Source organism: Sminthopsis crassicaudata, chromosome 4, assembly GCF_048593235.1.
Source record: "Sminthopsis crassicaudata isolate SCR6 chromosome 4, ASM4859323v1, whole genome shotgun sequence".
In the NCBI taxonomy this organism is placed as follows: domain Eukaryota; kingdom Metazoa; phylum Chordata; class Mammalia; order Dasyuromorphia; family Dasyuridae; genus Sminthopsis; species Sminthopsis crassicaudata.
The window spans coordinates 194,854,355-194,881,913 of NC_133620.1; the positions used below are offsets into that span (position 1 = coordinate 194,854,355).

Genomic DNA, 27,559 nt, shown 5'->3' on the forward strand with positions numbered 1-27,559 from the left:
TTAGAGGGATCTGGAAGGACAGACATACTAATGCACTGTTGGTGGAGCTGTTGATTGGGTTCAGTCATTCTGGAAAGCAATTTAGCACTACATTTAAAAGTTCATCAAAATGCATATACTTTAACCCAGGTATGTCAATTTTAGATCTATATTCTCAAAAAGATCAAAGAAAAAAAGAAAGGACACAGATGTTTTTAAATATTTATAGTGGCATTTTTTCATTGTAGCAAAGAACTAGAAATGAAAGGAATTTCCATTAACTAAGGAAAAGCTGAACAAATTTAATATTTGAATATGATGTAATATTATTGTGCCATAAAAATGTAAAAAAAAATTCAGAAAATCATGGAAAGTTTTATAGGGACAAATGTAGGGTAAAATAAATAGAAGCAGGAGAATAATTTATACAATCACTGTAACATTGTAAAGAAAAATAATTTGAATTGCCAACCATGAGATCGGAAGTACAATGATAAACCATGCTTCCCATCTCTTAACTAAATAGTAATAGACTGAAAGACAGAATAAGTTAACATTTTCAGATATGGTCAATGTGTGTAATTGTTTTGCTTAACTAAGCTTATTCATTATACGGGGATTTTTGGAGACACAGGTTAGTGATAGTGATCAGAAGTTATCTCTCTGACAAAGAAGAAAAGGGTCTCAATGAAACATTTTAAAGATAGATGGAACACAAAAAATTCAGAGGGAGACACAGATAAACAGGAAAGCTTTGGAACTAATGTTGAATTTGTCATACCATCTATAACAAGAAAAAAAACTAAACTTTATTCATGGTTTAAATATAAATTAAATATATATTTATTTTTACTTTATATGTAATAATGTGCTGGTCAAGTTCAAAAGGAAAAAAACGAAATTCAAATAATATTAAGTTGATCTCACCTCTAAATTCACAATTTTACACAAATCAAAGGAGACAAGAAAATACAGACTCAATTACTTCTTTATTTTTTACAAAGTTACTTATAAGTAACAAAGAAAAAACATGCTTGGAAATAGATTGCCAAGAAATGTTACCTTTGTGAGAAAAAACAAAACAAACAGGTATAATCTAAGATAGATGAATGTTATCTTTCCTATTTTGGAGTCCAGTATGTCATTCTTAATCTCCTTTTCACATGTATCGATTTCGGATATATTCTCTGTACATAGAGATGTCCTCTTTCCCCAGGGCCTGCATGATGCCTTTACTGGCCTGGATGTGTGCCTGAAAGATCTCAGTAGATTTTCGGTCTACTCTTGGAGGCTGAACTTCATAAATGTTGTCTTGGGAGAAAGAGGAGATATGTGTTCTGTAAAAGTTAAACAAAAACAAAGTAAAACATTAGTCTAATAATAGATGTTCACAAGAGATCATGGCTGTGAAACAGTTCGAGAACCAAAGGTCTTCCCAGGTTTTTCTGAGACTGTCCTGCTTTCTCATAGCACCCTTAATACTCCATTACAATCATATATCTCAACTTGTTAGGCCATTCCTCAGTTGATGGACATCCCCTTAAGCCCCTCTTCTTTTTAATAAAGGACTTATTTACAAAGAAATTAGTATATGCATTTAGAAATAATATATGTTTAAGACAAAAAGAAGTATTTATAAAAACCACTACCTACTCCTTGATGAATATTTAATAGGTAATTCAAACTGAGTTCAATTTGCAATTACTGCCCAAGTTCCAGAACATTATCATTCATATGACTCCCAAATAAGAATGCCCTTTTTCTATGCCATATTTTATTTCCAAAACCTGGCTCTATTCTCTTCTTTCCCAGACCATTGTATAAAGAGCCTTGAATGCCAGGTTAGAGATCTGGACTTTGAATTCTGAAATTTTCAAAGCAAACAGCTGATGGAATCAGACCTATGAATTAAAAGAAAATTCATCTGGAGACAATGGATTGGACTAGAGTGGAGAAAAATAAATATGATAAGATATTGTCAGTAAGTCAACATGAGAGATAAGGAGAGCCTAAACTCCAACATTGGCTACTTCAATGGAAAGGAAGGTACAGATTAAAATTTATTAGGGAAATAATATTGTCAGTACTCAGACAAAATGTTAAGGCCTCCGATTCCTATTCCATATCCTAACACACGCCACAACTCTTTCCTTTAATATATTATAATTACTATTTTAAAACCCCTTTCTAACACATTAAAATATCTAACATTTATAACATCTTAACTAGTGTCTTTAAATTTGCTTATTATTCATTCATCTCCTATGCCCAGATGACAGGAATTTCTAAAATTCAAAGTGAAACCTAGTACCCAACTCTAACTATTTCAAGCTTTATCCCTAAATTTTGCCTCCTCTGAATATATTAGAAAATGGTTATTAAAGAATCAGTAATCTAATACATCCATTGTCCACTGATCTGAAATTTACAGGTAATAGCATATTTTACCAGTGTCGTTATCCAATCATTTAAAATAATAACTTCTAATTGCATAGTACTTTATAGTTTTCAGAAAAGCACTTTCTTTTACATTATCTCACCTGATCCTCAAAATAGCTATGTGGAGGATGCAGAGCAGATATTATTATTCCATTTCATAAATGAGAAAATTACTTTCTACTACTACAAATGAAGGAGTTCATTTATAAAATGGGAAATCTTTATGGCCTGGCTGTGTGCTATCTGGGAAAAAATAGACTTCTTAGGTACCCTGTGGATTGAGAAACACATTTTCTGTGGTCTAAACTTTAACAATCAGTTGTTGAAGGGAATGGAGCAAATCATAAAATAATCACTTCATTCCCTTCTGGCTCTTTTTCCCAGACCTTCTGGGTGATTGAACATCAGAGCAGGCATGGAAAGCAGCAGGATCTGTAGCCAAGTGACACATCAATAACTTACTCAGGGTTGAGGTGGCTGATGGAACTCAGCTACAGAACCAGGCTCAGCATCTAAGGACAGTCCTTAACCTACTTTTCAGTAACCTCTTTTAACTGCTGTGAATAATGGGCAAAAATGAATAGAAATCATTCTGTAAATACAAAATGCTAACCAAGTAATTTAAAAAGGCATCATTCTGAGGCAGTGACAATGCTCCTTATCCAGACCATGATCATACCCAGAATAACTACAAAACCATACTCATGTGGGACTTAAAAAAAAGATAACGATTCCATTCCTTCTTGTTTACTAAAAGTATTATTTTTATAATGAAGATGTAGTTATATGTAATAATATAAACTAGCAAATAGTATGTTTACATAGGATATATACAATATATATGATATATAACATATATGATAGTAGTATATATGCACTATACATACTATATATGTTAATATATAGTACATATGTGAAGAACATATGTGTACTACATGTGCACATGTATAGTGGATATATAATAGTATATGTATAGTATATATGTACATTAGTGTAAATATAGTCTATGTGTGATATATATTATATAGTATATACTAGATATACAATATGTATTCTAGTATACAGTAGATATATACTATCCTTATACTATTATTGATAAGATTACTATGCCTTGTATGATAATAATAACAATCACTTGTAGGGTTCCTTATGGCATTTTCACAGTGTTATCCAAATCTGAACAGAGGTGACAGACTTAGAGAACAGAAAGAATCATCGATTTTGGGACATGGCCAACTTGGCAAATTGCTTTGGTTGACTACGCATATATGTTACAAGGATTTGCTTTTTCATTTTTTTTCAGATGAGGGTAGAGGTGGTGCTTGCTGAGAGTGAGTAAGGAACTTATCCAAGATCTCACAGCTAGTATAATTAGCAATGCTGAATGTTAAGTTCAGGTTTTGTGACTTTTATATTCAGTGCTTCTTCCTCTACAAATATACTCTGGTCACTAGATACCCAATACATGAGATAGAAATCTATCTGCCCTGTCTCATTTACATGGTTATTATGAGGATATTCTGAAAACTTAAAAAATGATCAATCACAAACTGGAAGCATTAGTATTTAAATGTTTGGATAATGTCATTTGTACAATAAATCTCTGGAATGCTCATATCAGTGGGCAGTGGCTGGTCCTTAGATTTCTAATTCTTTGATGACCATTTTATAAAACCTATAGTAGAGATTTCATTTGAGGAATAAACCTAAAAGAGTTAAATTTTGTATGCTACCTACTACATGGGCAAATCAGTTTATCTCTCTAGGCTTATATTTTCCCACCAAGGGATATTGAACTATATGACCTCTAAATTCTCTTCAAGCTCCAATTCTATAACCCTATGAAATTCTGGGATTTCTTTTTATTCCCACTGACAAAGATATCACAGAATCTCTAGAACAACTTCTTTCTTTTACAGATGAAAAGACTGAGTGACTTTCCAAGGATCACATAACTAGTGTCTGAGGAAGAAACAGAACAGAAATCTACTTGAATTCAAGTCCAATAATTTATCCATTAAGCAACACTGCCTCTCTTTAGATCTGACATGGCCATGCTTTCATTGAAGAGCAAAAGGTACTAGGCTGTTCTTCCAAAGACAGAGGGAAAGTATATTATCTGAGCTATACTCCACCCATTCACCAAAGGCATGCAATCTAAAACAGACCCAAATGAAATTCTAGTAATACTAGCAAATATTTTTTAAAAGTTAACCATAATATTTCAGACTCATTTCTTTTTTCTTTACATATAAACACTAGTTCTAATAACAAGGAGATCTCTGCATGTCCCTTGATGATATTTCTAAATTTATTTGCACATGTTCAGAATAAGAAATGAATATACATAGTTTTACCTGCAGTTCTAGTTCACAGAAGATAATTATGTCAGGCAAAACTTCTTTAGATAATTTTCTTAAAATTTGAAGCAAATCCTTGTTGATATCTTAGCATATTCTTTCTTGAATATAATATTCCTTGTCCAATTGGCTGATGAACAACAGCCTTGTTTTTCACTGAGATGAGTACCATCTGATTTGATTTTCAGAGTACAATTACTATGAAATATTATAAGTTTATTATTTTTGCCCTGAACATCATAGCTCCTAAATATTTTTGCTTTAAGAAGCTTTTCTTTAAAAATCACATAGAATGGATTTCTTTGAATGCTTAATATTTTTTTTTAATTTTTTTTATTATATATATATATATATTTTATAATATTATCCCTTGTATTCATTTTTCCAAATTACCCCCCCTCCCTCTATTCCCTCCCCCCGACGACAGGCAATACCATACATTTTACATGTGTTACAATATAGTCTAAGTACAATACATGTGTGTGAATATCATTTTCTTGTTGCACAATAAACATTAGAGTCCGAAGGTACATGCAACCTGGGCAGACAGATATTAGTGCTAACAATTTTCATTCCCCTCCCAGTGTTTCTTCTCTGGGTGTATCTACCTCTGTCCATCATTGATCAACTGGAAGTGAGTTGGATCTTCTTTATGTTGAAGATTTCCACTTCCATCAGAATACATCCTCATACAGTATCGTTGTTGAAGTATACAGTGATCTTCTGGTTCTGCTCATTTCACTCAGCATCAGTTGATTTAAGTCTCTCCAACCCTCTCTGTATTCCTCCTGCTGGTCATTTCTTACTGAGCAATAATATTCCATAACTTTCATATACCACAATTTACCCAACCATTCTCCAACTGATGGACATCCATTCATCTTCCAGTTTCTAGCTACAACAAAAAGAGCTGCCACAAACATTTTGGCACATATATGTCTCTTTCCGCTCTTTAGTATTTCTTTGGGATATAATCCCAGTAGTAGCGCTGCTGGGTCAAAGGGTATGCACAGCTTGATAACTTTTTGGGCATAATTCCAGATTGCTCTCCAGAATGGCTGGATTCTTTCACAACTCCACCAGCAATGTATTAGTGTCCCAATTTCCCCACATCCCCTCCAACATTTGTCATTATTTGTTCCTGTCATCTTAGCCAATCTGACAGGTGTGTAGTGGTATCTCAGAGTGGTCTTAATTTGCATTTCTCTGATCAGTAGTGATTTGGAACACTCTTTCATGTGAGTGGATATAGTTTCAATTTCTTCCTCTGAGAATTGTCTGTTCATATCCTTTGACCATTTATCAATTGGAGAATGGTTTGGTTTCTTATAAATTATGGTCAGTTCTCTATATATTTTGGAAATGAGACCTTTGTCAGAACCTTTGTTTTTAAAAATATTTTCCCAATTTGTTACTTCCCTTCTAATCTTGTTTGCATTAGTATTATTTGTACAGAAACTTTTTAGTTTGATGTAATCAAAATCTTCTATTTTGTGATCAATAATGATCTCTAGTTCTCCTCTGGTCATAAATTCCTTCCTCCTCCACAAGTCTGAGAGGTAGATTATCCTCTGTTCCTCTAATCTATTTATTATCTCCCTCTTTATGCCTAAATCATGGACCTGAATGCTTAATATTACTATTTTGTTGTTAGCAAAAAACATATGGGAATTTTTTTTGCCATACTCACATTTGGATAATTTAATGAATGTGTGAAAAACTCAAAACAACATTTTATAACATACTACATATATCATATATAATACATATCATAACATAAAACATAATATAAAATAACATGGCAAATTCCCTCTACAAAAGTCCTATTTCAACACTTCATCATGGTGTAAAGTTCGTAAAAGATCTTTCTGTCAAATGCAAATTGTGGAAGGATCCTAGCAAGTGGGAAACTCTGAAGAGGGCTAAGGAACAAGATGACTAAATTCAGAGAGACTTATCACTAGAGGACTGGATACCACAAGAATTTTCTAGGTCATGCTCAAAAAGTTATCAAACTGTGCATACCCTTTGATCCAGCAGTGTTACTACTGGGCTTATATCCCAAAGAGATACTAAAGAAGGTAAAGGGACCTGTATGTTCAAGAATGTTTGTGGCAGCCCTCTTTGTAGTGGCCAGAAACTGGAAACTACATGGATGCCCATCAATTGGAGAATGGCTGAATTAATTGTGGTACATGAATATTGTGGAATATTATTGTTCTGTAAGAAATGACCAGCAGGATGATTTCAGAAAGTCCTGGAGAGACTTACATGAGCTGATGCTGAGTGAAATGAGCAGGACCAGGAGATCATTGTATACTTCAACAACAATACTATATGATGATCAATTCTGATGGACGTGGCCCTCTTCAACAAAAGGATGAACCAAATCAGTTCCAATAGAGCAATAATGAACTGAAATAGTTACGCACAGTGAAAGAACTCTGGGAGACGATAGTGAACACTACATAGAATTCCCAGTACCCCTATTTTTGTCCACCTGCATTTTTTATTTCCTTCACGGGCTAATTGTACACAATTTCAAAGTCCGATTCTTTTTGTACAGCAAAATAACTGTTTGAACATGTATACATATATGGTATTTAATTTATACTTTAACATATGTAACATGTATTGGTCAACCTGCCATCTGGGGGAGAAGGATTGGGGGAAGGAGGGGAAAAATTGGAACAAAAGACTTGGCAATTGTCAGTGCTGTAAAATTACCCATGCATATATCTTGTAAATAAAAAGCTATAATAAAAAAAGAATTTTCTAGGTCTCAGAAACTCATATCCATTTATTAACACACAGAAGGTCAATTGGGTGGGTAGCCATACAAGTGAAATCATTAATCCCTGAAACAGTGAAGGAAGGCATTTTAAACCTATAATACAACTGGACAGGGAAACAAGCAGGCAAGGTGTTATGCTTCAGTGGGCAATATGGAGACAGTAGGCAACCCGAAAGTAGGGCATGCAGTATATATAATCAGGGAACTGAAGTTATTCTAAAGACAAATTTTACCTACTTCATAATTTTGCCTAGGGCTGGTCTGGCCTTCTGATCTGGTTAAGGTGACAAGACAAATGAGTGTTCAGTCAACATAAATATATTTAGCAGCAAGACTGAAAAGAAATTCTTGCAGACAAAGAGGGAAATGAGATTGGACAGTGCCTCCACTAAGAAAAGAGGCTAGGTAATCATCTTATACCAATTCATAAGTGAAAGAAGTTATAGGTTTAAACATTTTTCTTCCATGAAACTTTAGGGATTTGTTTGACCCAGTTCAGACAACTAGATTTATCAAAAAGATAAATTACATGAATCTACAAAGAGATCATATTAAAACTGCATGAAAAGTGCATAATAGCCTCATCAGGTTCTTATACTATCAACAGCATTAATAAAGTTAATGCAAAATTTGGCTAGATTTGTAAATTTTGGGCAAGTTTACAATGCTCTATGTTGTTATTGTTCAGTCATTTCAGTACAAAAATTATCTCCTATTGTCAAGATAAGAAAAAATGGCTTCTGGAAACAATGGGGGGAAATAGGGAAATTTATGACAGCTAACATAAATTTTGAAATTAAGGCAAAATATTTGTCCTATGTATGCTATTTAAATCACAGAAATACAGAACCACGAAATCTTGGAAGTTGGAAAGGCCCTTACATCTCAACTAGTCTAATTTTCAACCACTACAAGAATCCTTTTACAACATGCCTAACAGATCCATCCATCCTATGCCAGGACATTTACATGACAGAAAAATCACAATTTCATAACACAGCCCATTGTATTTTGTGGAATGAGGTTCCATAACAAAATAAAACTTAAAATGTTATATATAAATGTCAGCTATTATTAGTACTAGAACAAATCTAATTAATGCAAATCTGATACTCTGCATCACTTTCAACCCCACTGGTACAGATTTTTACTTTCTGATGCAAAAACAAATAAGTTGATCAAAATTTTCACATTAACCCTGCTATCTTGCTACTCCTTAGCTTTTCCTTTTCCAAATACAATTCCAATACATTTAATAATTCTTTATAGAATATGGTTTCCAGATTTCCCTTCACCCTAATCACTATTCTCTGATCCTTCTTATTTAATCAAAATTCCTTCTAAAGGATGGCACCTAAAAATGGCCACTCTTGGAGGAGGAAGGAATTTGTGACCAAAGAAGACTAAAAATCATTACTGATCACAAAATAGAAAATTTTGATTACATCACATTAAAAAGCCTTGGTATAAACAAAACTAATGCAAACAAAATTAGAAGGGAAGCAACAAATTAGGAAAACATTTTTACAGTTAAAGGTTCCGATAAAGGCCTCATTTCCAAAATATATAGAGAATTGAATCTAATTTATAGGAAATCAAGACATTCTTCAATTGATAAATGGTCAAAGGATAAGAACAGACAATTTTCAGATGATGAAATTGAAACTATTTCCACTCATATGAAAGTGTTCCAAATCACTATTGATCAGAGAAATGCAAATTAAAACAACTCTGAGATACCCCTACACACCTGTCAGATAGGCTAAGATGACAGGAAAAAATAATGATGAATGTTGGAAGGGATGCGGGAAAACTGAGATATTGATGCATTGCTGGTGGAGTTGTGAACAAATCCAGTCATTCTGGAGAGCAATCTGGAATTATGCCCAAAAAGTTATCAAACTGTGCATACCCTTTGATCCATCAGTATTTACTCCTGGGCTTATATCCCAAAGAAATACTAAAGAAGGGAAAGGGACCTGGATGTGCCAAAATGTTTGTGGCAGCCCTTTTCATAGTGGCTAGAAGCTGGAAGATGAATGGATGTCCATCAATTGGAGAATGGTTGGGTAAATTATGGTACATGAATGTTATGGAATATTATTGTTCTGTAAGAAATAACCAGCAGGATGAATACAGAGAGGCTTGGAGCGACTTACATCAACTGATGCTAAGTGAAACGAGCAGAACCAGAAGATCATTATACACTTCAACGATACTGTAGGAGGATGTATTCTTATGGAAGTGGATATTTTCGATAAAGAGAAGATCTAATTCAGTTTCAATTGATCAATGATGGACAGAATCAGCCACACCCAGAAAAGGAAAACTGGGAAATGAGTATAAACTGTTTGCATTTTTGTTTTTCGTCCCAGATTATCATTACCTTCTAAATCCAACTCTCCCTGTGCAACAAGAGAACTGTTAGGCTCTGAACACATATATTGTATCTAGGTTTTACTATAACATAATTAACATGTATAAGACTGCTTGCCATCTAGGGGAGGGGTGAAAGGAAGGAAGGGAAAAGTCAGAACAGGAGTGCAAGGGATAATGTTGTAAAAAATTACCCAGGAATATGTTCTGTCAATAAAAAGTTATAATAAAAAATGGCCACTATTCCATATATGGTCTTACCAAAACATCTATTACTGTCTTTACTATGGAGCCCATATTTCTATGAAAAAAACCCAAAATGAGAATAGATCTTATGGAAGTCACATTGCATTGATGATTCATATTGAATTTATAGTTAACTAAAACCCCCAGGTCTTGCTTGCATGAACAATTGTCAGCGAGATCTCCCACGTCCTATACTTATGCAATTGATTGTAAAATGAAGGGGGTGGACAAGGTGATCTCTAACGTCCCTTCCAACTCTTAACTATATAATCTTACTATCTGTCACAAAATATACTCTGATTCAAAAATCAAGGTCATAAGGGAAGCATCAAGGATTACAATTGATTTCATAGTAATGGACATATATCTTTTTTTTTCTTTTTAATAAGTAGAGGATAATGAGAAGTACAAAGTTTATTTTACTTTTTAGGAAATGGTGAAAACAGGATAGGTCAGAAATAATGGTAGCATCTTATCCAAATTAGGTATGAACAGTTACACGATGATATAGTGGATATTTGGGGGTTTTTTTGTTTTGTTTTGTTTTGGTTTTTTTGAGGCTGGGGTTAAGTGACTTGCTCAGGGTCACACGGCTAGGAAATGTTAAGTGTCTGAGACCACATTTGACCTTGGGTCCTCCTGAATTCAAGGCTGGTACTCTAATCATATAGTGGGTATTTGTAATGGAAAAGGTGAAAATTCAATGGAGATATTTCTTTTTTTATTAAAGCTTTTTATTTTTCAAAACATATGCATGGATAATTCTTCGACATTAACCTTGTGTTCCAATTTTTTCCCCTTCCCCCACTCCTTCCCCAGATGGCAAGTTGTCCAATATATGTTAAACATGGTAAAAATATAGGACATATTTCTCAGTGATGTCACTTAATACAAATCCTTCTCATAGCATTGCTCCCTGAGCTCAGGTCTGACTCCCTGAAATATTTTTTGCCTCTAAACTCTCATGATATTTCTGAGGTCTCTAACTCTGTCTAACGAGCTTTTCACAGGAGTCTTCATTTGTGGAATTGCCCATGCTAGCCATGCTCACTTCCTACATAGTTCAAAACCTAATTCTCTCGATTATTTTTCTTCTTTGCTGCTGTGCACAGATATATTCTCTCCACATATATCCTTTAATATGTTCTCTTTCATAAGTTGCCTTTTCCCAGTAGAATATAAGCTTTTTGAGGATGAGAGCTGTTTTTCTCTTTGTTGTATTCATATTCCTAGTACTTGGCACAGCCCCTAGAAAAATGCTTAATATAATCTATCAAAACTATATATCCAATCTGGTCAGTAGTAGTCATAAATGGATTAATTCTTTCTTCCACTTCTTCCTGAGAAGTCACCTAAAAAAGGTTATCTATTATTTTTCTCCAACATTAATTCTTTGAAGATTATAAATACTCTGCAAGTTCAAGTAACTGTTTTAATTCCCAAGTTATCAGAAATAAATAGTAGTAAACACAGTAGTTTGGGGTTATTTCATTAAGTGACATTCATAATTAATATATGGCCATGTCTTCCCCCTTTCTTAGGGGAAAAATGGAGAAGTGTCCTTGCTGCCAACTAGGTCCATAATATTTAATTATCTTCCTCAGTTCCTATTAAACACATGATACTCATCTTTGAGGTACAATCTTGGAATCTCAGATGCTTTCTACCCAATATTGACTTTGTCAGCCATTTGTTCTAATCTGTACAATGTGACTACCCTCCTTATTGGAGAAGATGGAAGCAAAATAGATATTGATTGGTTCTATATTTTGTTAAGAGTTCCATTTAATCCAAGTAGAGGATTACTTGTCCTTTTTGCTCCAAACATAGTTTTAAAAGTCTTTTGATTAATATCCTTGTCATTTTCATAAGCCATGATTCCTTCTGAGCTTTTTGACATTATTTTCTTAGTCTACATCATTTGCTTGTTTTCATCCTCACATAATCAGACTTTTAAAGACTTGGTCTGGCTTCTTCATCCATAAACTGATCTTGGCTTTTGTAAATCTAGATATACCTTTTGTGAGACACACTTATGTTAATGTGGAAGGGTTGGGAGCAGTTTCTTAATAGGAGATCAATGTCTACCAGAAGTCTAATGTATTTGCCCAAGAAGGGTTCACAACTTTAAGACTCACTAACTTACTCATAAATTGGAGTTCTTCAAAGTGAACAATGGAATAGGACGGAAAAGACTTTGATGGTGTTGTTTGCATTCCTCAGAGTGCAAATTCAGATAACAGAACAATTTTTATTTTTATTTATTTTTTTTAAATGGCATTCTATTTTATTCCTAAGGGAGAAGGATTAGTTAATGGTACTAATAATTTGGCAGAAATAGAAACATCTAAGGTTCTTAACTAAGTTTGTTAAAGCTTAATGATACTTTTTCTTGCATATATAAATAGCTTCCTTAAATACCCTCAGGGTATTTTGATTTGGTCAACCAAGACATGTTGAAATGTATTTTTCAATTTGTATTAAAAAGCTAAGGAATAGACTTGCATGTAAATAGAACTTTAGTTTTGATCAAGGATCTAGCAATCAGTACTTTTTATGTTTTATGAATTTATTAGGGGTGCAATAGAAGTTCATGCAGATGTACTTTACTAGGAGCTCTGCCAGATCCTTTTCTAATATCTTCTTTATTCCCTTCTCTATGCTTTGTAGCACTTAACCATTACTAAAGCATTTGGAGATAGAAACCTAAAGCAGGAGAAGATAGGAGCTTGAGTTCTGATAGATAGGTCTTTTTCTTTTATTTCTATTCAGTCATTGTTATTGTGTATAATAATTTGGAGTTTTCTTAGCAAAGACACTAAAATAGTTTTCCATTTCCTTCTTCAGTTCATTTTTACAGGTAAGGAAGCTGAGGCAAACAAGGTTAAGTGACTAATACACATAACTAAGGCCATATTTGATCTCAGGAAAATTAATCTTCCTGAACCTTCCTGTACCTTATCTCTTTTTTTTCTTTTCTTTTTTTAAATTAATTTTATAATTATAAAAAAATTTTTTTGACAGTACATATGCAAGAGTAATTTTTTATAACATTATCCTTTGTATTCATTTTTCCAAATTTACCCCTCCCTCCCTCTACTCCTTCCCCTAGAAGACAGGCAATCCCATACATATTACATATGTTAGAGTATAACCTAGACACAGGTAAATATAATTTTCTTGTTGCATGTTAAGAATTGAATTCCAAAGGTATAAGTAACCTAAGTAGAAAGACAGTAGTGCTAACAGTTTACATTCAATTCCCAGTGTTCCTTCTCTGGGTTTAGTTGTTTCTGTCCATCATTGATCAATTGGAAGTGAGTTGGATCTTCTTTATGTTGAAGATATCCACTTCCATAAGAATATATCCTCCTACAGTATCGTTGTTGAAGTGTACAGTGATCTTCTGGTTCTGCTCACTTCACTCAGCATCAGTTCATGTAAGTCTCTCCAAACCTCTCTGTATTCATCCTGCTGGTCATTTCTTACAGAGCAATAATATTCCATAGCCTTCATATACCATAATTTACCCAACCATTCTCCAATTGATGGACATCCATTCATTTTCCATTTCTAGCTACTAGGAAAAGAGCTGCCACAAACATTTTGGCACATACAGGTCCCTTTCCCCTCTTTGGTATTTCTTTGGGATATAAGCCCAGGAGTAACACTGCTGGATCAAAGGGTATGCACAGTTTGATAACTTTTTGGGCATAGTTCCAAATTATTCTCCAAAATGGCCGGATTCTTTCACAACTCCACCAAGAATGCATCAGTGTCCCAGTTTTCCTACATCCCCTCCAACATTCATCATTATTTGTTGTTGTCATCTTAGCCAATCTGACAGGTATGTAGTGGTATCTCAGAGTTGTCTTAATTTGTATTTCTCTGATCAATAGTTATTTGGAACACTCTTTCATATGATATAGTTTCACTTTCATCATCTGAGAATTGTCTGTTCATATCCTTTGACCATTTATCAATTAGAGAATGGTTTGATTTCTTATAAATTAGGGTCAGTTCTCTATATATTTTGGAAATGAGGCCTTTATCAGAACCTTTAACTGTAAAAATATTTTCCCAATTTGTTACTTCCCTTCTAATCTTGTTTGCATTAGTTTTGTTTGTACATAAACTTTTTAGTTTGATGTAATCAAAATCTTCTATTTTGTGATCAATCATGATCTCTAGTTCTCTTCTGGACATAAATTCCTTCCTCCTCCACAGGTCTGAGAGATAGACTATCTTCTGGTCCTCTAATCTATTTATGATTTCATTCTTTATGCCTAAATCATGGACCCATTTTGATCTTATCTTGGTATATGGTGTTAAGTGTGGATCCATATCTAATTTCTGCCATACTAATTTCCAGTTTTCCCAACAGTTTTTTTTCAAATAATGAATTTTTATCCCAAAAGTTGGAATCTTTGGGTTTGTCACACACTAGATTGCTATAGTTGTAACCTTTTTTGTCCTTTGTACCAATTTTGTTCTATTGATTGACTGGTCTATTACTTAGCTAATACCAAATGGTTTTGATGACTGCTGCTTTATAATATAGCTTTAGATCAGGTATACATAGACCACTTTCATCTGACTTTTTTTTCATTAATTCCCTTGAAATTCTTGACCTTTTATTCTTCCATATGAATTCTGTTGTTGTTTTTTCTAAGTAATTAAAATGGTTTCTTGGGAGTCTGATTGGTATAGTACTAAATAAATAGATTAGTTTGGGGAGTATTGTCATCTTTATTATATTTGCTCGGCCTATCCAAGAGCACTGAATGTCTTTCCAATTATTTAAATCTGACTTTATTTTTGTGGCAAGTGTTTTGTAATTTTGCTCATATAATTCCTGACTTTTATTTGGTAGATGGATTCCCAAATATTTTATACTCTCGACATTTGTTTTGAATGGAATTTCTCTTTGTATCTCTTGCTGTTGCATTTTGTTGGTGATGTATAAAAATGCTGAGGATTTATGTGGATTTATTTTGTACCCAGCAACTTTGCTAAAGTTGTGAATTGTTTCTAATAACTTTTTATTAGAATCTCTGGGGTTCTCTAAGTATACCATCATATCTGCAAAGAGTGACAGTTAGATTTCCTCATTACCTACTCTTATTCCTTTAATCTCTTTCTCAACTCTTATTGCCGAGGCTATTGCTATTGTATTTCTAATACAATATTGAATAGTAATGGTGATAGTGGGCAACCTTGTTTCACTCCTGATCTTACTGGGAAAGATTCCAGTTTATCTCCATTATATGTTATGCTTATTGATGGTCTTAAATATATGCTCCTGACTATTTTAAGGCATAGTCCATTTATTCCTATACTCTCAAGCGCTTTTAGTAGGAATGGATGTTGGATTTTAGCAAATGCTTTTTCTGCATCTATTGAGATGATCACACGGTTTTTATTAATTTGATTATTAATATGGTCAATTATACTAATAGTTTTCCTAATATTAAACCAGCCCTGCATTCCTGGTATAAATCCTACTTGATCATAGTGTATTATCCTAGGGATGATTTTCTTAAGTCTTTTTACTAATATCTTATTTAAAATTTTAGCATCAATATTCATTAAGGAGATTGGTCTATAGTTTTCTTTCTCAGTTTTCAATCTACCTGGTTGAGGTATCAGTACCATGTCTGTGTCATAAACGGAGTTTGGTAGGGCTCCTAATAAAACAAGTTTTAGCTCTGACAAACAAAAAAGTGAATTAAAAGTGGAAGAGCAGCAGTTGGAACTACATACTAGATTACTGACCAATACTAAGAACTGAAGCAACTAGCTGACACAATGGATAGAGCCCTGAATTCGGAATCAGGAAGACATCAAATTTGAACCTGACTTGGACATTCATTAGCTGTAAGCCCTCAGAAATCACTTACCTTAATTTCCTCAACTGTAAAATGGAGGTAATAACAGTTCCTGATTTGAAGGATTTTTGTGCAGATCAAACAAGATAATATTTGTTTTGTTTTGTTTTGTTTTGTTTTTAAACTGACAATGTTGGCACTTATTCCCTTTTCCTGTACTGGATCATAAATATTATTACATAAGGTATAAAAAAGCAATTCACACAGACTAAAGCTAGCTTATAAATTACTATGAAAGCATTTTGTGATGATTTGGGGTATTTGTGCCAAAAGAAATCTCTGGAACTCATGCAAAATAGCTTCTTAGTGGATTAAGCAGCAGATATATATAAGAAGTATTAGAGCTATGCTCAATTTGTTTAAAGTTTTTACTATTAAAGATGCTTATCCAAATAGCATAAACACCAATAAGTCTTTGGAGCTGGTGTGAATAGAATTCTTATCTTTGGAAAAGACAGGCAAAACCCAAATAACATTTTGATAATGATGAATCATTTTATCCAATACACATGGCCCTGCCCATGTGGAAAACAGTCAAGAGGTTTTGTTTTTTTTGCAGTAAAGTATTATGGTAAAAATATCTCTCTGTATATGATATCCTTGCTAAAAGTCATTCTGTTGAAGATCAAGATTTTAACAGCAAACTACTTGAATAAGTACTAAATGTGGCAGGAATCAAGAAATAACCAAATCTTATCATCCTTAACAATTATCAACATGTTTAGTCATGTATAAGCAAAATGCTCTAATTGTGGATCACCTGAATGTCTGAGACAGTTGTTAAGCAAAAATATGACACTTGAATTTGCAGTAAGAAACCCCAGCCCCCCCCCAAACAAAACAAAACAAACCAAAAAAAAAAAAAAAAAAAAAACAGAATTCTATAAAATCTTGATGGCCAGGGGGCGGGGAGGGAGAAAAGATAGTAAACCAAAGCTAGTTTCCCCCCAAGCAGTTGGAAGTAGAATAATCTTCCAGCCTTTAAAATATTCTCTGAAAATGACTGACTAAAGTCTTACAAAAAAATGATACATCAAAATGATCTGCTCTCCTGGAGAAAATAGTTGGACTCTGGACATGTTATTTCACTCTGGCCCTCAGTTTCCTTAATTGTAAAGTGAACAAGTTGAAATAGATTCAATTTATATTTCCTTTCAACTGTAAATTTTATCTCCTTCATTTGCCCAGACAATTTATAGTATTCTTTCAAAGAGATGGCATTTTTTTTCTCTTTTTCCTTTTATTTTTATCTAATGGTTTTACCCTTATATTTGCATATAGCCATTTAGGTACACTATGCCCTCTCTTGTGTCTACTTTTTCACAGGATTTATTTCCTGTGTAACAATATCTTTATGGATATATTATAGTCATGAGTCCAATCTTGTCACAAATTGTTGATACCTAGGAGATCACACTTCCTTCCTTGTGAAATTTCATTTCCATTTTATTTCATATACTCTGTATTGTTAACTAGACAGCAGAGACTATATAAGCATTGTACCTAACTAGTTTATCTGTCATATTCTTTTTTGAGTTACTAGGTACCTCCAGTTACTGCTTCTTTTTTACTCCATATTTTCTAGTCTGCATAGTTTCTAATTTTATAGCCTTTTTCCAGGCATTTTTCTCCCTTTTCCTTAAATTTCAGCTTAAAATCTTCTAGACAAGGTCAGCACGGTCCCTTTCCACAAAGTCTTCTCTGTATTCATGAGATGCACTGGATCATTGAACAGGAATCCATTATCCATTTGCAATCCAAAATCCCCAAATCCTAAATCCCTTCCTTGTCAATACTTTGAACATATTGAGCATAGTTCTAACACTTCTTACATATACTAAAATGTTTAATGACTTGCCCATTATCAAACAATCAGTGTTTGGCAGAGGAAAGATTTGAAATCAGCTATTCTTGACTGCAGGGCTAGCTCTTTAATGATTCTACCATGTTGTATCACCTGACCAGTCTCCCTGTTGCCCCAAAAGGTCTACCTCATGACCTTACACTTCTACCTTATCTCTGATAATTCAAAGTCATCTTTTTCTGCTATCTTGTGTTCTCCTATTTTCCAACTTTTGGCACTTCGTTAATTTCACCACCAACTTGCTTTGGAATCTTTTCTTTCCTTTGCTTCTTTCCTGGCTTTCTTCTTCCATTCTGCTTAGGAATCCTTCATTCTCACCCATGTGCTAAATGCATTCATTTTGGTATTGCCTCCAACCCTTGAAAATTGTGATCATTCCTTGCCTTAGTAGATGGTTTCACAGGTTGTTACTCAGCACAACCCTCTCATCAAAAAACAAAAACAAAAATAAAAACAAAAAAACAACTCATTAAAAGTAACTACTTTATTTTTATCTAGAGCACTCAGACAATTACAACAAAAAGTATCACTTCTGAATGTGAAAATAAAGATGTAAAATTTCTCTAGTTCCTATCTGTGCAACATGAAGCCAAAAGACAAAATGTAGAGTATAGTACCCATCTGGAATTTTTAGAAAACATTTTTTTGCATAATTAGCAAGCATACAACTTGCCAGCCTGTGGAACAATCCTATCTCAAATTTCTGGCATGTGGCCAAACTCTGTATGATGTATGTGCCCACCTGGCTCTGAAAAAGTATAATCTACTGCACATCTCCACCAGTCTTAGTAATATTTATTATGTTAAATATCTGTACTCTTGTTGAATTAACTAAAATTGACCAGAATTAGCCTACAACCATACTTTTATATAAAGTTAGTTAATAAAAAATTTTATTACTGCAAAAAATCCATATTTTTGAATAGCTAATGAGCACTGCTGTTCATAATAAATTCATGTTGCCAGCATAGTTGTGAATTTCTGGTTATATGGCTCACTATTGAGGAAAGATGAGAAACGGAGCACTGGTCTTGAGTCAGGAAGCCCTGAGTTCAAATCCAGCCTCAAACACTTACTAGCTATGGGATCCTGAATAAATCACTTAAATAAGGTTTGCCTCAGTTTCCCCAACAGTAAAATGGGGATAATAAAGCATCTGTCCCCCCAAATTGCTATGAAGTTCAAATGAGATAATATATGTAAAATGCTTAGTATAATTTCTGGCTTAATATATATTTTCCTTCCTTCCTCCATCTCCAAAATCTGTATACATCCATTAAACTTTTTTCTATAGCTTTTTATTTACAAAACATATGCATGGGTAGATTTTCAACACTGACCCTTGCAAAACCTTCTGTTCCAACTTTTCCCCTCCTTCTCCCCACCCTCTCTCCTAGATGGCAGGTAGTCCAATACATGTTAAATATGTTAAAGTATATGTTAAATATAATGTATAAATTTTTATATAGTTATCTTGTTGCTCAAGAAAGACTGGATCTAGAAAGAAGGTTAAAAAAAACTGATAAGGGAAACAAAACTGCAAGCAAACAATAACATAAGGAGTGGAAATGCTATGTTGTGGTCCGCACTCATTTTCCATAGTTCTCTCTTTGGGTGTAACTAATTTTATTCATTACTGAACAACTGGAACTGGTTTGGATCATCTCACTGTTTAAGACAGCCACATCCATCAGAACTGATCCTCATATAGTATTGTTGTTAAAGTGTATAATGATCTTCTGGTTCTGCTCATTTCACTTAGCATTAGTTCATGTAAGTCTCTCCAAACCTCTATGAAATCATCCTGTTGGTTGTTTCTTACAGAACAATAATATTCTATAACATTCATATGCCACAATTTATTCAGCCATTCTCCAATTGATGGGCATCCATTCAATTTTCAGTTTCTAGCCACTACAAAAAGGGCTGCCACAAACATTTTTGCACATAAGGATCCTTTTCCTTTCTTTAAGATCTCTTTTACCTCCATTAAACTTAAAGATATTTGTTTGGATTGGTTTGGTTGTTTGCTTATTTACTTCAAAGACTATAACAGTGTTCAACTTGATATAAATTGTTTAGGTATAAATTTCTTCACATCACTTGGACTCTTTGTTGAATGTCCACTTTTATAGAAATAAAGAAAGAAAGCTGGAATTGAGGAGGTAGAGCAGATAAACAGCTCAACTGAATTCTCTCAACATTTTCCTCAAATGACTTTAAATTACGCCCCAAATAAAATTCTGGAGTGGCGAAGTCAATAATCAGGAAACCTACACCTTGCTAAAAGGAGCGATAGACAATGAAGTAATATCAATTCTAAACATCTTTGTACCAAATGACATAGCATCCAAATTGTTAAAAAAAAAAAAAAAAAAAAAGCTAAATGAATTATAAGAGAAAATAAACAGTAAAATTATACTAGTGGAGACCTCAACTTTCCCCTATCAGATCTAAGCAAAACTAATTATAAAATAAATAAGAAAGAAGTAAAAATGAATAAAATATCAGAAAAACTGAATGGGCACAGAAAAGACTATAACTTTTTCTCATCTGATCATGTATTAGAATATTAAAAACCTCATAAACAAATGCCAAAAAGCATAAATGTATCCTTTTCAGAACATGATGCAATAAAAATTACAGTTCATGAAGTGGAAACAAAGTTTAAAAATCAAATAGAAATTAACTATGTGGAAGTACAGATTAAAAATTAATTGTAAATTAAACAATCTAATCCTAAAGAATGAATGGGTTAAAAAACAAATTATCGAAATAATCAACAATTTCATTAAAATGAATGACAACAATGCAACATTCCAAAATTTGTGGAATGCAAGGAAAATTTATATCACTAAATACATTCATCAATAAAAGAGAGAAGAGTAGATCAATGATTGGTCATGCTACTACCAAAAAAAAATATTAGGGCAAAAAAAAAAAAAATTAAACACCTCCAATTAACATGAAATTGGATTTCCTGAAAATCATAGAAAAGATTAATAAAACTGAAAATTAAAAAAAAACATTTACCCAATAAACAAATCTAGGCACTGGATTAATTAAAAATAAAATAAAATAAATAAACCATTACTTAATTTGATTAAAAAGAAAATCAAATTACCTGTATCAAAAATGAAAAGAACAAATACATCACTTACGTAGAATTAAACAATTAATAGGCTTTATTTTGCCTAATTATACTACAGTAAAACTAAAAGTCTATGTGAAATGAATGAATATTTATAAAATATAAAGTACTTAGATTAACTGAAAAGGGAACAGAATACTTAAACCTTATGTTAGAAAAAAATTGAACAAACCATTAATAACCTGCCTTAGGGAAAAAAACCAGAATCTGATAGATTTAAAAGTAAATGTGATCAAACAGTTAAGGAACAATTGTGTGGAGCCCTTTCCTTTCAGTAACAACAAAGACTTATACAGTGGCATAAAATGAGACAAGAGTACTAATAAGCACACAATTTTCAAATCACTTATATATATTCATGAAATCCTTGACTGATTATGAACAAGCCAACAAAAACTGGAGGAAAAGACCATCCATGCTATTGATGACATGAGAAGGAATCAAGAAATTATAGCTAAATAGAATGACTCCAATTCTCCCTTGAAGATTCTCCTTCAAGAAGCAAAGAAGGGAGTTGGTTTTATAGTGCTAACAAAGACCACAGAAAACATCATTTCATGGGGTACTTATTCTTCTTACCTTTCAGTGATCTAATGAAATTAACTATAGGCTAAAATCTAAAATCTGAGTCACAAAATAAAGAGAGACTGAAATTCTATGAAGAACTCAATGAGATCCTCTAAACTAAATCAATAGAAAGCTTAATACTTGATGATTTCAATGAATAAGTGAGGATGACTGACAGCTGATACACACAGTGCAATGGTAAGAAGTTAACTTTTTGTTAAGGCATACTTAGTATCATTTTTTTTTTATTTAGTTCTCTCCATGTAGAATCCCTTCCAAATGTCTTCTTTAAAAAAAAAAAAAAGTGTACTCTCTGTGAAGGCATGACTTCTGCATAGTCTAACAGCCTTTGGCTACTTTCATTTCTTAAACTAACTTATATATAATGAAATTTAAATGGGTAGAATAACTTGGGTAGAAAATCTAAAGAATTTAAAGAAGCATGAATTCAGATTTTCAATTTCTTTATAATTGGCTGTTCTCTTACTTCCCACAAGCATGCCTAGATCTTCATCTGAAAAAATTAAAACAACAACCACAAAAAAACACTTCGAGTTATTATCCCACATTTTCCCTCTTATCATCAAACTCTTAGAAAAAACTGCCTACATTCATTGACTCTACTTACTTCACTCTCACTCATTTAGTAACAATCTGACTTTTGATCCCATATCACAAATCAAATAGCTTTCTTCAAGATCAACAACTACCTCTCTCCTTAAGATCAGTACTTTTCTCAGTCCTCATCTTTTTTTTTATTATAGCTTTTTATTTACAAGATATATGAATAGGTAATTTTTCAGCATTGATAATTGCAAAACCTTTTGTTCCAATTTTTCCCCTCCCTCCTCCCACCCCTCCCCTAGATGGCAGGTTGACCAATACGTGTTAAATATGTTAAAATATATGTCAAATACAACATATGTATACATATCCACACAGTTATCTTGCTGTGCAAAAAGAATAGGACTTTGAAATAGTGTACAATTAACCTATGAAGGAAATCAAAAATGCAGGCAGACAAAAATAGAGGGATTGGGAATTCTATGTACTGGTTCATACTTATTTCCCAAAGTTCTTTCGCTGGGTGTAGCTGGTTCAATTTATTACTACTCTATTGGAACTGATTTGGTTCATCTCATTGTTGAAGAGGCCATGTCCATCAGAATTGATCATCATATAGTATTGTTGTTGAAATATATAATGATCTCTTGGTCCTGTTCAATCACTCAGGATCAGTTCATGTAACTCTCTCCAGGCCTTTCTGAAATCATCCTGTTGGTCATTTCTTACAGAACAATAATATTCCATAACATTCATATACCACAATTAATTCAGCCATTCTCCAATTGATGGGCATCCACTCAGTTTCCATTTTCTGGCCACCTCACAAAGAGGGCTGCCACAAACATTCTGGCACATACAGGTCCCTTTCCCTTCTTTAAGATCTCTTTGGGATATAAGCCCAGTAGCACACTGCTAGATCAAAGGGTATGCATAGTTTGATAACTTTTTGAGCATAGTTCCAAATCACTCTCCAGAATGGCTGGATGTATTCACAATTCCACCAACAATGTATCAGTGTCCCAGTTTCCCCACATCCCTTCCAACATTCCGCATTATCTTACCCTGTCATTCTAGCCAATCTGACAGGTGTGTAGTGGTATCTCAGGGTTGTCTTAATTTGCATTTCTCTGATTAATGACTTAGAGCATCGTTTCATATGGCTAGAAATAGTTTCAATTTCTTCGTCTGAGAATTGTCTGTTCATATCCTTTGAACATTTATCAACTGAAGAATGGCTTGAATTCTTATAAATTAGAGTCAATTGTCTATACATTTTGGAAATGAGGCTTTTATCATAATCTTTGACAGTAAAAATGTTTTCCCAGTTTATTCCTTACCTTATAATCTTGTCTGCATTAGTCTTGTTCATACAAAAGCTTTTCAATTTGATATAATCAAAATTTTCTATTTTGTGATCAATCTCTAGTTCTTCTTTGTTCATAAATTCCTTCTTCTTCCACAGGTCTGAGAAGTAACTATCCTATGTTCTTCTAATTTATTTATAATCTCATTCTTTATGACTAGGTCATAAACCCATTTTGACCTTATCTTGGTGTATGGTGTTAAGTGTGGGTCAATGCCTAGTTTCTGCCATACTAATTTCCAATTTTCCCAGGAGTATTTTGTCAAACAGTGAGTTTTTATCCCCAAAGCTGGGGTCTTTGGGTTTGTCAAACACAAGATTATGAAAGTTATTGACTATTTTGTCCTTTGAACCTAACTTATTCCACTGATCAACTAGTCTATTTCTTAACCCATACCAAATGGTTTTGGCAACCGTGCTTTATAATATAATTGTAGATCTGGTACAGTTAGACCACCTTCATTTGATTTTTTTTTTCATTAGTTCCCTTGAAATTCTTGACTTTTTGTTTTTCCATAAGAACTTTGTTGTTATTTTTTCTAGGTCATTAAAATACTTTTTTGGGGAGTTTGATTGGTATAGCGCTAAATAAATAGATTAGTTTAAGTAGTATTGTCATCTTTATTATATTTGCCCACCCTATCCAAGAGCACTTAATATGTTTCCAATTGCTTAGATCTGACTTTATTTGTGTGGAAAGTGTTTTGTAGTTTTGCCCATATACTTCCTGATTTTCCCTTGGCAGATAGATTCCTAAATATTTTATACTATCGGTAGTTACTTTAAATGGAATTCTTCTTTGTAACTCTATCTGTTGGATTTTGTTAGTGATATATAAAGAATGCTGATGACTTATGTGGCTTTATTTTGTATGCGGCAACTTTGCTAAAGTTGTGGATTATTTCTAATAGCTTTTTAGTATAACCTCTGTGGTTGTCTAAGTATATCATCATATCATCAGCAAAGAGTGATAATTTGCTTTCCTCATTACCTACTCTAATTCCTTTAATCTCTTTCTCAACTCTTATTACTAAAGCTAGCACTTCTAATACAACATTGAAAAGTAATGGTGATAGTGGGCAAACTTGTTTCACTCCTGATCTTATTGGGAATGGTTCCAATTTATCCCCATTGCATATGATGCTTACTGGTGGTTTTAAATAGATGCTACTGATTATTTTAAGGAAAAGTCCATTTATTCCTATACTCTCAAGTGTTTTTAATAGGAATGGATGTTGGATTTTATCAAATGTTTTTTCTGCATCTATTGAGATGATCACATGATTTTTGTTAGTTTGGTTATTGATATGGTCAATTATACTAATAGTTTTCCTACTATTGAACCAGCCCTGCATTCCTGGTATAAATCCTACTTGGTCATGGTATATTATCCTGGAGATGATTTTCTGTAGTCTTTTTGCTAATATTTTATTTAGGATTTTAGCATCAATATTCATTAGGGAGACTGGTCTGTAATTTTCCTTCTCTGTTTTCAACTTACCTGGTTTAGGTATCAGTCCCATGTCTGTGTCATAAAAGGAACTTGGCAGGACTCTTTCATTCCCTATTTTTCAAATAGTTTATATAACATTGGGGTTAATTGTTCTTCAAATGTTTGGTAGAATTCACATGTAAATCCATCTGGTCCTGGGGATTTTTTCTTAGGGAGTTGATTAATAGCTTGTTCTATTTCTTTTTCTGAAATGGAACTATTTAAACAATTAACTTCCTCCTCTGTTAATCTGAAAAGCTTATATTTTTGGAGGTAATAAACAATTTCACTTAGGTTATCAAATTTATCGGCATAAAGTTGGGCAAAGTAACTCATTATTACTCTAATCATTGGTAGAAAGTTCTCCCTTTTCATTTTTAAGACTAACAATTTTATTTTTTTCTTTCTTCTTTCTAATCAGATTTACCAAAGGTTTATTATCTACTTTATTGGTTTTTTCATAAAACCAACTTTTAATTTTATTTATTAATTCAATTGTATTTTTTACTTTCAATATTATTACTTTCTTCCTTAAATTTTAGTATTTCAAGTTTAGTATTTGATTGGGGCATTTTAATTTGGTCTTTTTCTAGATTTTTAAGTTGAAAGCCCAATTCACTGATCTTCTCTTTCTCTATTTGATTCAAGTAATCCTCTAAAGATATAAAATTTCCCCTTATCACCGTTTTGGCTGCATCCCACTAATCTTGGTATGATGTCTCATCATCATTATCTTGGGTGAAATTATTAATTGTGTCTATAATTTGCTGTTTCACCCATTCTTTAAGATGAGATTATTTAGTTTCCAATTACTTTTTGGTCTATTTACCCCTAATTTTTTGTTGAATGTAGTTTTTATTGCATTGTGATCTGAAAAGAAGGCAATTACTATTTCTTCCTTCCTCCATTTAATTTTGAGGTCTTTATGTCCTAAAATTTGGTCAATTTTTGTATAGATTCTATGAACTGCTGAGAAGAAAATATACTTCTTTCTGTCACATTCAGTTTTCTCCAGAGATCTATCATATCTAATTTTCCTAATATTCTATTTCCCTCTTTAATTTCTTTCTTATTTGTTTTGTGATTTGATTTATCTAATTCTGAGAGTGCAAGGTTGAGATCTCCCATTATTATAGTTTTGCTGTCAGTTTCTTCTTGCAACCCTCTTAACTTCTCCTTTAGGAAGTTAGATCCCATACCAGTTGGTACATATATGTTTAGTATTGATATTACTTCATTGTCTATGCTATCCTTTAGCAAGATGTAGTTTCCTTCCTTAGCTCTTTTAATTAGATGAATTTTTGCTTTTGCTTGATATGAAATCTGAGATAAGGATGGCTACCCCTGCTTTTTTGACTTCACCTGAAGCATAATAGATTCTTCTCCAGTCTTTTATCTTTACTCTGTATGTATCTCCCTGCTTTAAACGTGTTTCCAGTAAAAAACATATTGTAGAGTTCTGACTTTTGATCCAGTCTGCTATCCACTTCCGCTTTATGGGAGGTTTCATCCCATTCACATTTACAGTAAAAATGATTAATTTTGTATTTCCTACAATCTTCTTATCCCCAGATTATGCACATTATGATTAATGTGGAAGAAGCTAGATCTTGAGTGATCCTTACTGTGGCTCCTCAGTATTTGAATTGCTATTTTTCTGGCTGCTTATAATATTTTTTTCTTAGTCTGCTAGTTCTGAAATTTAGCCACAATATTCCTTGGAGTTTTAATTTTAGGGTCTTTTTCATAAGGTGTTCGATGAATTCTTTCTTGCCTATTTTACCTTCTGATTCTATTACATCTGGGCAATTCTCTTTCATGATTTCCTATAAAATAATATCTAGGCTCTTTTTTTTTCATCATAATTTTCAGGAAATCCAATAACCCTCAGTTTATCTCTTCTAGATCTATTTTCCAGGTCTGCTGTTTTTTCCAAGTAGATATTTAACTTTTTTTTTCTTCTAATTTTTCTTTTTCTTTTTTTTTTTTTTTTTTTTTTTTTTTGGTTTTGCTTGACTGATTCTTGATGTCTCAATGAATCATTCATTTCTATTTGTTCAGTTTTGATTTTTAATGAGTTATTTTTTTCATTAAATTTTTTTTACTTCTTTTTGTATATGTCCAATTGAATTTTAAATGAATTGTTTAGCTCTATGGAATTTTTTTCCATTTCACTAATTTTTTTTTCTTTCTTTCTTTTTCTTTTTCTTTTTCTTTTTTTTTACTGAATTATTTTCTTTTTCCAATTCACAAATCCTACTTTCTTGGGAGTTCTTTATCTTTTCCAATTCACAAATCCTACTTTCCTGATAGTTCTTTACCTTTTCCAATTCACAAACTCTGTTTCCCTGCACTTCCTGGGAGTTCTTTACCTTTTCCAATTCACAATTCAGGAAGTTGTTACTCTGTTGCATAGCTTCTCTTTCCTTTTCCCATTTTTCTTCTAGTTCTCTTTTAAGATTTTTTGTAATTT

At 32.9% G+C, this 27,559-nt stretch overlaps 1 protein-coding gene across 1 annotated transcript in view; it reads right to left on the reverse strand.

Annotated features, from left to right (window-relative positions):
* Positions 1 to 951: 951 nt before the first annotated feature.
* The window catches only part of FIG4 (FIG4 phosphoinositide 5-phosphatase), a 134,049-nt gene continuing 107,441 nt past the window's right edge, over positions 952 to 27,559 (reverse strand). Inside the window, exon 23 of the mRNA XM_074310123.1 lies at positions 952 to 1,316. Coding sequence (XP_074166224.1) covers positions 1,139 to 1,316 — 178 coding nt within the window. The 3' untranslated portion in view covers positions 952 to 1,138. The remainder of the gene's footprint in view (positions 1,317 to 27,559) is intronic.